Source organism: Psammomys obesus, unplaced genomic scaffold (genome assembly GCF_907164565.1).
Source record: "Psammomys obesus unplaced genomic scaffold, mPsaObe1.curated_primary_1811, whole genome shotgun sequence".
NCBI classification, from domain to species: domain Eukaryota; kingdom Metazoa; phylum Chordata; class Mammalia; order Rodentia; family Muridae; genus Psammomys; species Psammomys obesus.
This window is the reverse complement of record NW_026596046.1, coordinates 32,439,604-32,453,457: the sequence shown is the minus strand read 5'-3', so window position 1 is coordinate 32,453,457 and position 13,854 is coordinate 32,439,604. Positions and strand designations below refer to the sequence as shown.

The following is a 13,854-nucleotide window of genomic DNA, read 5'->3' as shown; positions in this document are numbered from 1 at the left end:
CTTTCTATTTACTCCCTGTCAGATGGTTTCTTGCTCTGCCTCTTGACCTCGAGTTAACTTTATTAAATCCTGTGTGCAGAAAGCTCTTGGATTAAAGGTGTGTCCTAGGGCTGAACACCACATCAAGAAACAGGTTTTCACAGTTCACAATCCCAGGTTCAGAATGGGATCATTTATATCCTGCAACAATAGATATCATATTTATTGGTGAATTGGCAAATGAAGACTCTTCATGAAGTAAAAAGGAGTCTACCGGGAGCTAGAGAGATGGCTCAGTGGTTAAAAACACTGGCTATTCTTCCAGAGTTCAATTTCCAGCAACCACATGATGGCTCACAACCATCTATACTGGGGTCTGATGTCCTCTAGTGGCATGTACATGTACATGCAGATAGGACACTCAGACAATAAACAAACAAACAAACAAACAAACAAACAAGTAAGTAAATAAATAAATAAACAAACAAACAAATAAATAAATAAATAAATAAATAAATAAGGAGTCCACCAACATTTTCCTGTTAGCTTCTATTGCAAATGCTTTCCAAATAGAGAATAAAATCTGGACATTTTACATTTTATAGAACCTTATACTTAGTCATTGCTAACCACCCTAAGGTCATAAGGATGCCTCCTTACCATGATGAATTGAATCCATTTGAGGCAGAGTCCTTCACAGGCTTAGCCATGGGAGGAAAGGTATCACAGTGAAACTGGTACCTACCTGAACTCCTTTGTGACCAGGATGTGGTAGCAAAGGTGTCTGTGCCTTCCCACACTGAGGAAATAGCTCATTTCCTCAGTGAATGGCCACAACATTTGGGCTAATAATGCATGGTTTCCTGATGGCTCATCAACCACTGATGAAACCGAAGCTAATAAACAGTGAGCCTATAGACAAGGGGGGCTGGGAGAGCTTGGAATGGCCAGTGCTGAGGAAGGAACGCATTGGCAATGCTACAGCTATATGGTCATTAAAATGGAAAACCATTAACTGCAGATAAATGGCAAAGATATATGGTTAGGAGACATGAATGGAAATGGTAACACCTAGCAAAACTTAACATCACATTTATGTAGCTCATGCAGGTAAGACAGACAAAACATCTGAAAATAATGAAATAGTGGACAACTGACAGCATGTCTAGTTAAGACTAGAATATTAAAATTTTTTCCAGGGAACAATATCAGAATAAATCAGCAAAATGATATCTTATACATTCAAAAACTGGAAAGTTCACCCCTAACACTAAAAAAATCAAAGAAAAAGGAAAACCAAATTAAACCAAGACAACTCTATGAGAATAACTATCATAAGGAATATATAGGCAGGCAGTGGCTCACACCTTTAATTCCAGCACTTGGGAGGCAGTGTAAGCACATAACAATTACAGTGATTTAAATTTAAAAGCCACTTGCAAAGGGCAGGCTGAAATTCAAAGTGGATGTCTTTTCTGAACTACAAATAAATATAGTTAAACCTTGAATTTATATATAAAGAGAAATGGGAACAGGCATATTTATCAGCACATTCTAAGGTATATGTGGTTTCAAGTTTTCAACAGAACTTTGTAAAATTTCAACTGAAAGACAATACTTTTTCTGTTGCCAAAAAAACATTTTGCCCTAGGAAATATGTAATCTGCCAAAAAAAGAATGCACCAGAGTTAAGGCTGAGTCAGACTTTCGCTTTTATCTTTTCAGGAAATTAAAAGCATCTGACTAATGAATCCATAGGCCATTGGACAAGTACAACATCTGAAGAAAAAGAACAGATCATCAAGAGAAAATGTCCCAATAGTCAACTGGTTAGGTGGTATCACCCACCTCCAGCTTGTCTATGCTGCCCTCTACAGATGAAGTGGAAAATGGCTTTGTGTGGTCCCAATTCCATTAAAACTTAAAGCTGGTTTTGGGGTTGGAGCTTGGCTTGTCTTTTCTAAACACATGCTTATCAGAAGAGCCACCTGGTATGGGACAGAAGATAACAAAAATAAGAGACTATTTTATTGCTACTAATCTCACAATCTTTTCGTTTTCATTTGACTCTCCTAAACTTTTCTAAAGGTATGAATATTATCTTAAAATCTGTAAGATTATTATGTATATATAAACATTCTGTTTGATACTAGTAGTCATAAAGAGTACTAAGTAATTCTAGATATAAGCTTCATCCAGCTTCATGTAGCTTACTGTATTTTCAAGTTTGAGTCTGAAAAAGTTAACTAAGAACAAAGTTTGTCTACCTCAGATGTACTTAATAGACCGTGGTTATCAATCTTTTTGGAGATCTGCTGGATATGGCATTTAAAATGTTTTCTACCATTCCTGACCCTAACCTTTGAAGTCTCTTAAGAAGATGATGAATCTTCATCATCTTCATCATCCGCAATGATGAATCCACCTGGATTGTGGTACCATTACCCACTGGGAAAAACTGTCCCATGCCTTTCTTGCCAGGACTTTCTTGCCAGGCTCTGCTCCAGGACTGCCACTATGCTGACAAAACACCACCCAAAGACCAGCTTCGAACTACAAACTGCTCAGAACATCCAAATTGCTAAGTTCCTGGGAGAATGATTCGAACATTTTGTATAACTTTGAACTCAAATACTTAATCCGAAAAAAGACTGCCAAATACAACTAAGCTGGGCATTGTGGGAAGCTTGGCAAAAACAGTTTCATTATTGTAAATAGTTTTGCTGTCAAGAATTAAAATCTTTCCTTTTTATTTAGATAAAAAGGGGAAAATGTTGTAGGATATTTGATTACACTGTGAACCCCGAGATTGCTATTTACTGGAAAAACCTGTTTCTAGTTGTGCTTTGACTCAGCCCTAGCACACACCTTTAACTCAAGGGCTTTCTGCTTCAATTAAATCCAATCAACCATAAGTCAAGAGGTGAAGCAAGCAACCAGTTGAAAGGGAGTAACCACATGAAAAAAAACAGAGGAGAAGAGCTTTAGGAGAATGGATAACGAGATGCACAGGAAGTAGAAAGGAGGGACATTCAATCTGTGGTTTTCTGAGCCGGCACAGGGGAAAGGTTTCCCTTTCTTTTTGGATGTCTGCTGAAGAGGAAGGTCAGCTGGTGCTTTCTCTGGCTCTCTGAGCTGGCAGGCTTTCACCCAACATGTCTCTCCCTAGTGTTATTGGTAAATTTGAACAACTGATATTTTGTTAAAAAAAACAACAACGCAGCTATAGTTATGAACAGTTATGAGCTGCCTGACATGGATGCTGGAAAACAAATTCAGGTCCTCTGCAAGAGCAGTACCTGTTCTTAATTCCTGAACAGAATTAATTAAGAATTAATTCTTAATTCCACCTCTTATGTCCTCCATCAATACCTTTTAAAAAGTATTTGTAGGGGCTGGAGAGATGGCTCAGGGGTTAAGAGCACTGTCTGCTCTTCCAGAAGTCAGAGTTCAATTCCCAGCAACCACATGGTGGCTCACAACCATCTACACCCTTTACTGCCCTCTTCTGGCATGCAGGTGCACATGCAGATATAGAACTCATAAAATAAATAAATACAATCTTACACAATTCTTTGTTCAAAAAAAAATAAGTTTTTGTGAACAAGAAAGAAAGATCCATGCAAGGTTTGACAGATTAAACCAGTACTATGTTACACAGTGTGCCAAAGTACTATTCAGCATATTTAAAACAATATTTAAAATAGCAGATATTAAATCTATCAAAATATAAAGGAGAGGAGAAAGCACGTGCTGGGACATCTCTTAGACAAGATGGACCCTGCAACAGGGTGGACCCTTGGGGCGGAGGTCATGGAGACTGGAGAAGCCACCTCTAACCAGACAGGGCTCCCCGTGGAGGGAGGAAAACACCAACCCACCCCCGAAAAAATTCCACCTAGAAATTAGCCTGCCTATAGAATGTGCAGGGTTAAAGGTAGAGCACAAATTGAGGGAATGTGCAACCAATGCCTGCTCAACCCCAGACCCACTCCATGGAAGAGAGCCAAGCCCTGAAACTACCGATGACACTCTACTGAGTTTGCAGACAGGAGTCCAGTATGGCTGTCCTCTAAGGCTCTGCCCATCAACAGATCAAAACAGAAAAGGAGACTCACAGCCAAACAATGGACAGAGCACAGGAAGCCTTATAAAAGAGTGGGAAGGAACAGAAAGGCCAGGAGGGGACAGGAGCTCCACAAGAAGACCAACAGTCCCAACCAACCTGGGCCCAGAGGGACTTGTGGAAACTGGGACCATGCATGGACTAGACCTAGGCTCTCTACACATATATACCCAACAGGCAGCTTAACCTCCAGGTGGGTCCCCTAGAAAGGGGAAGGGAGGCTGTCTCTGACATGGTATCTTTTTCGTGTTCTTTGATTACTTCCCCCTGCAAGGCTGTCTTTCTAGGACACTGTGAAAGAACTATACAGCCCTGATATGACTGGATGTGCTGGGCTGGGTTTGTGGAGGGGCTCCTTTTTTTTTTTTTTGAGGGGCAGGGGAGGATAAGGGAATGAGGAAGGGATGGGGGGGAAGAGACCAGGAGGAGAGGAGGGAGGGGGCTAAGATTGAAATGTAAAGTGAGTAACTAAATATATATATAAAAGACTACAGTTATCTGCCAACAATTCAGAGTGGTGAATGGTTCCACTGCTGAGGCCAGAGCTCAGTTGGTAGTTTGCTGGGGTTTGAGCCCCAGCACCACATGCATCGGGGAGTGGCGGCACAGGCCTGTAATCCCAGAACACGGAGGTGGATACAGGAGGATCAAAAGTACAAGATTATCCTCAAGTTATATAGTGAAGTCAAGGTCAGTATGGGCTTCAAGAGACTCAAAAGTAAAAAGTGAAAATGAGCTATCCAAACTAAACAATTTATCAAAGAAAGTAAACTTCAATAATGGCTTCTGTGTCTATAAGAAAAGGTATGTGTGCTGTGCTAACAATATAAACAACGTGCAACCATTTAGTAACAAATACTTCTGCTTTACACTTAGAACTTCATTCTTGAAAGAATGGAAAATGGTTAGAATAGAATGTTAAGTACAAAAATAAGACACAAAACTCGTTACCAAATAACTCCATTAAATAAACACAACAGTAACCATGGCTACAAAAAGGACCAGAAAAAACTAGATCATAACAGCTTGTTTGTTTGTTTTTGGTGACAGGGAAATTACTGATGTTTATTTTACTTTATCCTCAATTTTTCTATAGTAAACTTATAATTCCCTTTATAATCAAAAAAGTTAGAAAGAACATCAATTGAGGGTGACCAACTGGGTTATTCAGGATAAAGGAGTTTCCTGTAATGTACTAAACTAAGGCAATCCCATATACTTATATCAAGTCACCATTGCCATTAATATTGAACTGTAATTAAAGCACAAAAATTAGCCCAACAATGCTATTACATTTACTTGCAAGTCTCTCATTTTATGTATCAGCTGAGTAAGGTATGTTGAACATTTTTCAAGATGGACAACCGGAGCTTAAAAAGCAAACTACAGGAGAGCAATACAAATTGGATCTGTTCAAATACATCACTAGTAGTGGCTACTAGTAAGAAATGGAGGCATGAAAAGAATTTAAAGGAGGGCCCAGCAAGAGCGCTCAGTAGTAAAGGTGTGGACCAAAGCTTAACCTTGGAACCTACACAAAGGTTGAAGGGAACTGGCTCCCACAAACTGTCCCTGGATTGCGAGCACGTGCTCACACACAGCTATTATCATACCTTCAATTACTAGCCATCCACGAGGCTCCAAAACTGCCTAGTAACTTTCCCATTTTCTCTAGCAAAGCTTTAATCTTCTTCCCTATGCTTAAATCTACAATCTCTCGGTCATGCCCATTTCAGATGATTCTGCCTTCAATTTCACAAAGAAAACAGAAGCCACAAGGTAGCAGCTCCCTCTCACCACCAAACAAAACGTGCTGCTTCCCAAGCAAAGATGCTTATTTTCAGCCAAAGCAAATTCTACCACCCCTGTTTCAGACCTCATCTCTTGCATTTTCCTCAGTTTTAAGCAGTGTCTCCATCTCACTTGTTTTAATGAGATCTTACTGTTGTAGTTCTGATAAGAGATGAAGGACAGAAACAATAACTGCTGGCAGAGCCTCAGGCCAGAATGAACAATATAAGCTCCTCAAGAGCATCTCATCTTATTCAGATTCTTCATAAGCTTACAGTGTTTACTGCATACTATGCATTTCTCTCCGCCCCTAACCTTCCTGTTTCTAAGCCTTAGAACACTGCCATGAGTACTAAACCTCCTGGTGTGAAAAAGTCCCCAGAATATGCTGAATAAATAAGTAAAATGTAAGCAGCAGATGGGGGTGTGGTCTGTCTGTGGTCTTTGCTACTTGGTATGCTGAGGAATGGAGTTTAGAACCAGCCTGTGCAATGTTCTGAGACCTAGGCTCAAACAACAAACAAACAAACAGTTTTGTTCTGTTTTGAGATAATCTCACCATGTAATCTAGGATGGCCTGGAATACTCTATGTCGTACAAGCTAGTCAGAACAAACCCCCTATCTCAACTCTCCAAGTGCTGGCATGATCAATGTATACCACTCTGCCTAGTTTCAAAACTTTACAAATGTATTAATTAACTGTAACAGGTGGCAGGCCAGATTTGGCTTGCCTGGCCTAGACACTATGCTACCCTCATGTATTATGTAGACTTACTCCTAAGTTAAGGTCTTACAATTCAGTCATGGCTTGGCTACCTCATTTCTCTTTTGAAAATGCCAGTCTACAGTCAGGTGTAGTGGGGCAAGCCTAACAAAAAGAATAGCTTTTGGAAGGATGAGGCAGAAGGACGGCAAGCTCAAGGCTAGCCTGGATAACTTAGCAAAACTTTCTAAAGAAATAAAAAGGAAAAATAAGGGCTGAAGATGTAGTTTGGTAGCGTAGTTCTGGCACAGCATATGTGAGTCTCCAGGTTCAATTTCCAATAACAGAGAGCTGGGGCAGGCTTGTAAACACTACTTGAAAAGCTGAAGCCAGAAGATACTAAGTTCAAGGTCAACCCAATGGTAGAATGCTCAGCCAACATGCAAGAGGCGACGTGTTTTACTCCCAGTACTACCCCCCAAAACAAACAAACAAAAATTTAAAAAAAAAATCAAGAAGGAAAAAAAATCATACTGGGCTATAACTCAGGAATACAGTATATGCCTAGAATGTGTTCCTGAAGTCCTTGTTTTGGTCCTTAGCACCAGCCAATATGCAAAAATCACATATTCCCACAAAAGATATACGTGAATGCTTATAGCATTATTCAGAGTCATAAAGTACAAACAACTCTTATGCCCACGTAGTAAAAGGATAACCAAAATGTAGTACACATACACAAGGGACATCCTTCTAAAGGACATACCGACAAAGCACACTTGTGTACAAGTTGAAAACGTGTTATGTCAAAGAACTCAAACACAAGGTTGTACTATAATACTCATTTCATTTACATGAAATGTCCTAAAGAAAAAAACTTATACAGAGAAGATCCATCACCAGTTCCGGGGGCTAAGAGGAGAGATAGTGAGCAGCTACAAAACAATTGTGGTTTCGTTGATAGCTGATAGAAACCGTCTAGAATTAGGGAATGGTTGTGGTTTCCTATATTATGAATATACAAAAAAACCTATGGACTGTACACCTTTGAAAAGTGAGTTTATCTTAGGACTTTACACCAAACACTGCATAAATTACAGGTATTTCTAGACCCAATCGGGGCTGAAAATTGCAAGCAGACAGGTTCACTTTGTACATTTCTTCCTCTGCTTACATTTGGGTAGACATGCAGGACATAAAACTTCGTAAGTGCTTTCCGATTAGCAGGAGTGAAGCAAAGGTTAGCTGAGCTGATCTCAACCTCAAGTTTCCACAGACATTACTTTTTCATTTTCTGTTCCTTCTAAATTAGAAAACAGTATCTCACAGGTAAAACAAGCATTAAATGTTTTCATGGTTTTTAAGCACTGTGACTTCCTACAAGTATACACCTAAACGTATTTACTGAACTCTAAAGAACCTTAATAGGTCCAAAAAATGTTGGAGGAAGGTTGAACTGTGTTTTCAAATGCTAATTTCAGTGCCCTGAGATACGGCTACCACCCGGCTGTGAAAGGCTCTAATAAAAGTGGCATAAAATATCAAGTAGTCTAGACAAACTGAGGAAGGGATCAAAAGGATTTATTTCAGAGTATTCAGGAAGTGGGAGGAGGCTGCACTTGAGGGAGAGACCTGCAAGACAAAGCCAAGGACAGGACAAGGCAGAAGGGGAAAATCAAAGTACTAAGAAATCTGAATACAGAGGCAATAGTAGGAGACAACTGAAGAGGCAGGGCAAGGCTGGCTGGGAGCTTATGGATAGCACTCTTAAGAAAATTTAGAACTTGTCAAATGGAATTCTAATTACCTAAGTACTCAGTGGCTGGTAAAGTTTCAAAGCCATTTTCTGTCATTACATACTTGGGCACACATTTGTAGTAATATGCTTCCCCTTAGTTCTCACTAAACAAAAATGAAAGAATCTTCTTCCTGAGGTTAGATCTAAAGGATGGCCATTTGACTAACTGATTAAAGATCTATTTGAGTTAAAAGAATGACTTCAATATTCTCTCCAGTTGATGATCTACCATCACTTCATTTTTGCCTAATTTCCAAACTGTAACTACACTTAAAAATTTTGCCATGTTCTGCCTTATAACTGTGACGACATCACACACTGCTGAAGACTGTTCACTTACCAAGTCCACCAGCAGCAATGTTTGCTGACATCCAAGAGTGAAGAAATAACCAACTACTTTCTTTAGTCTCACCATAGGACGGATCTGGTCACCACAACTGAGACAACAGCTGAGAGGTTTTAAAGGCTGAGCTGGCTCTTAAGTTACAGAAAAGTGCAGTGTCTACAGGAGAGAGATCGCTCAGTTGCTCAAGTATTCAAACATGAGATCTGGAGCTTGATCTCCAGCAGGCATGGGAAACCTGGACACTGTCCTCTAACCCACAGCTGGAAAGGCAGAGAAGAGGGTCACTGGTGCTTGCTTGACAACCATTACAGCTGAATCAGAAGGCTCCAGGTTCAATGAGAGACTGTATTTCAAAAATTAAGGAGAGAAACAACACCGACCTCTGGACAGATACACACACACACACACACACTCACACTCACACACACACACACACACACTCTCTCTCTCTCTCTCTCTCAAATAGAATACCAAGTCGTCCAAAAACTACTTAGAACAGTCTTTGCCGTACTCCCTGATCTGAAAAAACTGAGGTAATTCTATCTAGTAAGCTTCCCTTCTCCATGGTTTTACTTTTTATGGGGTCAGTCAACCATTCAAGAACAATCGTAAAGGAAAAAAGGTACACACTATATTCACACAGCTTACTACAGGATATTGTCTAAATGTTCTATCATAAAAAAAGTTCATTTTACTATTTCTATTTTTATTTCTTATATTTCTATGTTGCATCTGGGCAGTGGTGCCAGCAACATACACCTTTAAGCCCAGCACTTGGGAGGCAGGTGCTGAGTTTGAGGCCAACCTGGACTTGACAGATGAGGGAAAAACCATCCAAACAAACAAAAACTTCATTTTTGTTCCCTTTCATATTCTGTATGGTTTTTACTTTTTAATTTATTTTTTATGTGTAAGGATGTTTTGTCTACATAGATTATCTGTGCCTACCTGGTCCTCTCAGAGGCAAGAAGATATCCTGGAACTGAAGTTATAGTAGGTTGTGAGCCACTGTGTCCAGAGGAGCAATCAGTGCTCTTAACTCTCTTAACCATTTTTACAACCTCTTTATTTAATGTAATCTATTTTTTAAAAATCTTTTTCTTTTTTAAAAAAGGGTCTCAATGTGTCATCCTGGCTGGCCTCAAACTCACCAAGATCCACCTGCCTCTGCCTCCCAGAGGCTGAGTAAGGGTGGTCCACCCACGTTCAGCCTTTTTGATTTTGTTTTGTTTTTCGTTTTTTAAGACAGGGTTTCTCTGTATAACTGTAGATCTGACTATCCTGGACTCACTTTGTAGACCAGGCTGGCCTCAAAATCACAGCGATCCACCTGCCTCTGCTTCCCTGAGTGTTGAGAGTAAAGGTGTGAGCCAACACACCTGGGCCTTTTTTATTTTCTCATTGTATGTAGAAATAAGCAAATAGATAGAATGAACGAATAACCAAACTGAACAACCAAATGAACAAAACGAATCAGGTTTTATGCCAGAACTAATCCCTAGAGAATGCTACTTTGAGAACCAATAAAAGCAAAAACGGGAAAAAAGCAAAACCCCTCTAGAACCCAAGGGTGTACTTAAAATTATTATACTTTAACAAAGTAGCCTAAACATTTGTTATATACGAAAAGGTAGCTTATAAGAAAAACTACCACCAGTATTTGAAACCATATGAACAATGGTCAGAGGAGCATAATATTTAGGACTGAACCAAAGAAAATGTCTAATGTAGAAATATCATTTCAGTATAAAGAGGCTTAATTAATAGTTTTCAAGCAACGTTTCCTATATATGAATTATTGATAGTTTCATCAAAGTATCAAGGTAAAGGAAGAACATGGTATAAAACACAAAATAAAGTATTTACATGCAAACCCAAGTTTGCTCTTCAAAACCTACATTAATTAAAAAAAAAAAAAAAAAAAAAGCAGATACAGCAGTTTATGTTTGTAATCTAAGTGCTGGGGAGGAGAATCCCTAAGGTTCGTTGCCAGCTGGTGTAGCCTAATTAGGGAATCTCAATGTAACACACTTTCTCACGAAAACAAGGTAAAAGCTGTGTTTGACTGTGTCTTCCGCACCCATGTGCACAGACATGCACCAGCACCATAAATGTGCACTAGACTTAGTTGATTTCCTATCGACAAGTTGGTGCTAACATTTTTTTCCTTCAGAAAAGAGATTTCATCTGCTGAGGTAGAAAATTAGTTAACTCAATGAAAATAGGTTTAATGATTACAATTGTTATAGACTTAAGAGTTAGTGCAGCAAAGGTGAAAAATCCACTCCAGTCTAAAAACCAGGCATTCCAGGCATGGTAACATAACCCCAGCAACCCTACCAAGAGGGAGGAGGGTTACCTGACCCTAGGAGTCCAAGACCAGAATGAGCAACACTGTGACACTTAACTGTCCCCTCCCACCTCCCTCATCTCACACTCACTCTCTTTCTCTATCTCACATACTTTCTCTCACACACACAGACACCACTCCATACACATAAGGAACATAAAATAGCAAAGGCATCTTTGAAAAGATATTCTTTTCAAAGATATACAAGAGATCAATAAGCATCTGAAAAGATGCTTACACAAACACCATTAGTCATCAGAGACTAATACCTAGAATGATAGCATTTCACATTCATTAGGATGAATTATCAACAGAAAAAACACCAGGCATGGTGGCACAACTTTTATTCCAAACACCTGGGAGACAGAGATAGGCAGATCTCTTTGAGTTCAAGGCCAGCCTGATCTTCATAGCAAGTTCAAGGCTAGAAGTACATAGTGAGACCCCCGTCTCAAAAAACAAAACAAAACATACCACAAAGAGTATGGTAAGGCTCCTAAGACCTAGCAATTTCACTTTTGGTATAACAAAGTGCGAACTCAAAGTATCTGTATTAGTATATTCTCAGTAGGGTCATTCAAAACAGCCTTAAGGAGAAAGTAACTCAAATGGCCACTGATGTATAAACAGGTAGACACAATGTGGTACCTACACTGTAGACTAGTCTGCACTCTTTGTTGTTGTTGTTTCAGACAGGGTTCCTCTGTGTAGCCTTACCTGCCTTGGAACTTGCTCTGTAGAGCAGGCTGGCCTTGAACCCAGAGCTCAAGAGGTCCACTGTCTCTGCCTCCTGAGTGCTGGGATTAAAGGCGTGTGCCACCAACCACCCGGCCTATTATTCATTCTCAAAGAAGAAGGAGACCATCGTAATATACATATGGACACTTGAAAACAGTATATTAAGTCAAATAAGGGAAAGTATGTTTTGATCCTTCTGATAGGAGGTTCCCAGTAATCAAATTCATAAAGAGAGAAAGCAGATTCCTAGGCTGCAGTTGGAGAAAACGGGACATTTAGTAGGAAGGATAATGTAATATGTACAGAATGCCACAGACCTATCAATTTAAAAATGTTTAGAATTGTCAAATCTGTGATATTATCTTACCACACCCCAACCAATAAGTTCAACAACATCTTAGCATTCTCTTAGGGCTTTGGTTTGCTTCAGGTGTTCTAGAACTCAGCATATCCTGCCTCGAGCTCCCAAGTGTTGAGCGTATAGGTGAGTGTCACTATACCTGATAAGATTCTTAAAAGAGTAAGACACTGTGTTAATAATCTGAACATACTTCATTTATAGTTTTTAAATTTCAGAAAGAGCAAACTTTTTTTTTGCCTCTTTTTCTTTCTTTTGAAAAAGTCTTTTATAGGAAGGCTCTTAAATTTTTAAGTTGAGATAAAAATTCAGGATTATATAGGTAGGTGGAAGAGTAGAACATAGAAGAGATTACAAAACAAAGCAAAAGAAAACACACAAAAAACCTTGTTTAGGTGTTTCTTCCTCTTTTTTAGTCTCCTCATCCTCTAGGGTGGGGCTTTCCCGGGAAGAGTCTTCCTGTTGGCTAGAGTGTTTCAATAGTACAGGATCAATTTGTGCTTTCAGGAGTGCAAGAGTCTCAGCCAATTCGTTTCGATTTCTAAACAAGGGAAAAAATAAGACAGCATAAAAAATCTTTCTGAGTCTAGTGAACTTTGTGAGTAGCACCTACTAGAAATTTAAACAGGAGGGAAGAGACAGTGAAAAACGTCAAATGCCTAGAAGCAGTCCTAACAAACCCCAGATTCTAAAACTAAGTATTTAAGAACACACATTAAAAGTTACTGTTTGTCAAACAGAAATTTTATTCTTTTTACTCCATAGATGGAAACAAAGGTAGGTATAACATTAAACAAGTGAAAGGGTGAGCATTTTTTAAGTATTCTATATCTTTAAGGAGATCAGTGTAAACCTTGCTTATGGTTTTTTTTAACAATTCGAATTTCTGCATATGGTATATCTTGTGTCTTTCTTAATCACCTTCCACATTATTATTATTTATAAAAGTCCAGGGATCCACCTGTCTCTACTCTTTCCCCCACGCTATACCAATGCTGGGGTTACAGACACCTGTCATGGTGGCCGCTTCTACATGGATGCTGGGAATCAGAACTCCAGGCCTCACACTTGGGTAGGAAGCATTTCCCCGCTCAGCCATGCCCCCAGACTCTACTCGTGTATACCTATAGATACAATCTGTAGATAACCTCATGCAACATTTCCAATAACTTACTGTATTAAATACAGTGTACATTGTACTGTCAGGAAGCAAAGTTATTACTATCTCCACCAACCATGTAGACGGACAATCTACAGTTCTCAGGAATCAACACTATTCTTGTCTGAGTTTATATACTACCAGTAAGTAACTACTTTCTTATACTTATTCACATATTAAGTAGTTGGAGTATCTTCACTACTAAAATGGTCTCAGAAAAACTGGGCAGAGGAAGAACTCCAGAATGCTGGTATCAGCTGTTTAACAGCAACCAATGGCAGGTTTTCAGTCTCTACCTGTGGTGCTGTTCTATGGTTAACAGGCTACTGTAGGGCTGGAGGCATGGCTCAGCCATTAAAGACTAGGCTCACAACCAAAAAAGGCAAAAAGCTATTGTACAGTTTCAGTTTAAATATATTTTTGAATCAGGGTCTTAGTGTATAGCTCAGGTTGATCTCAATCTCTCAATCATTCTTAGTATCGCATATCCTCACATGTGCTGTCA

At 39.3% G+C, this 13,854-nt stretch overlaps 1 protein-coding gene across 3 annotated transcripts in view; it reads right to left on the bottom strand.

Moving 5' to 3' along the window:
* The window catches only part of Rsf1 (remodeling and spacing factor 1), a 128,562-nt gene that overhangs the window by 39,977 nt on the left and 74,731 nt on the right, over positions 1-13,854 (bottom strand). For all 3 annotated transcript variants that reach the window (XM_055623301.1, XM_055623298.1, XM_055623299.1), the window contains exon 5: positions 12,577-12,731. In XM_055623301.1, the coding sequence (XP_055479276.1) occupies positions 12,577-12,731 (155 nt within the window). The remainder of the gene's footprint in view (positions 1-12,576; positions 12,732-13,854) is intronic.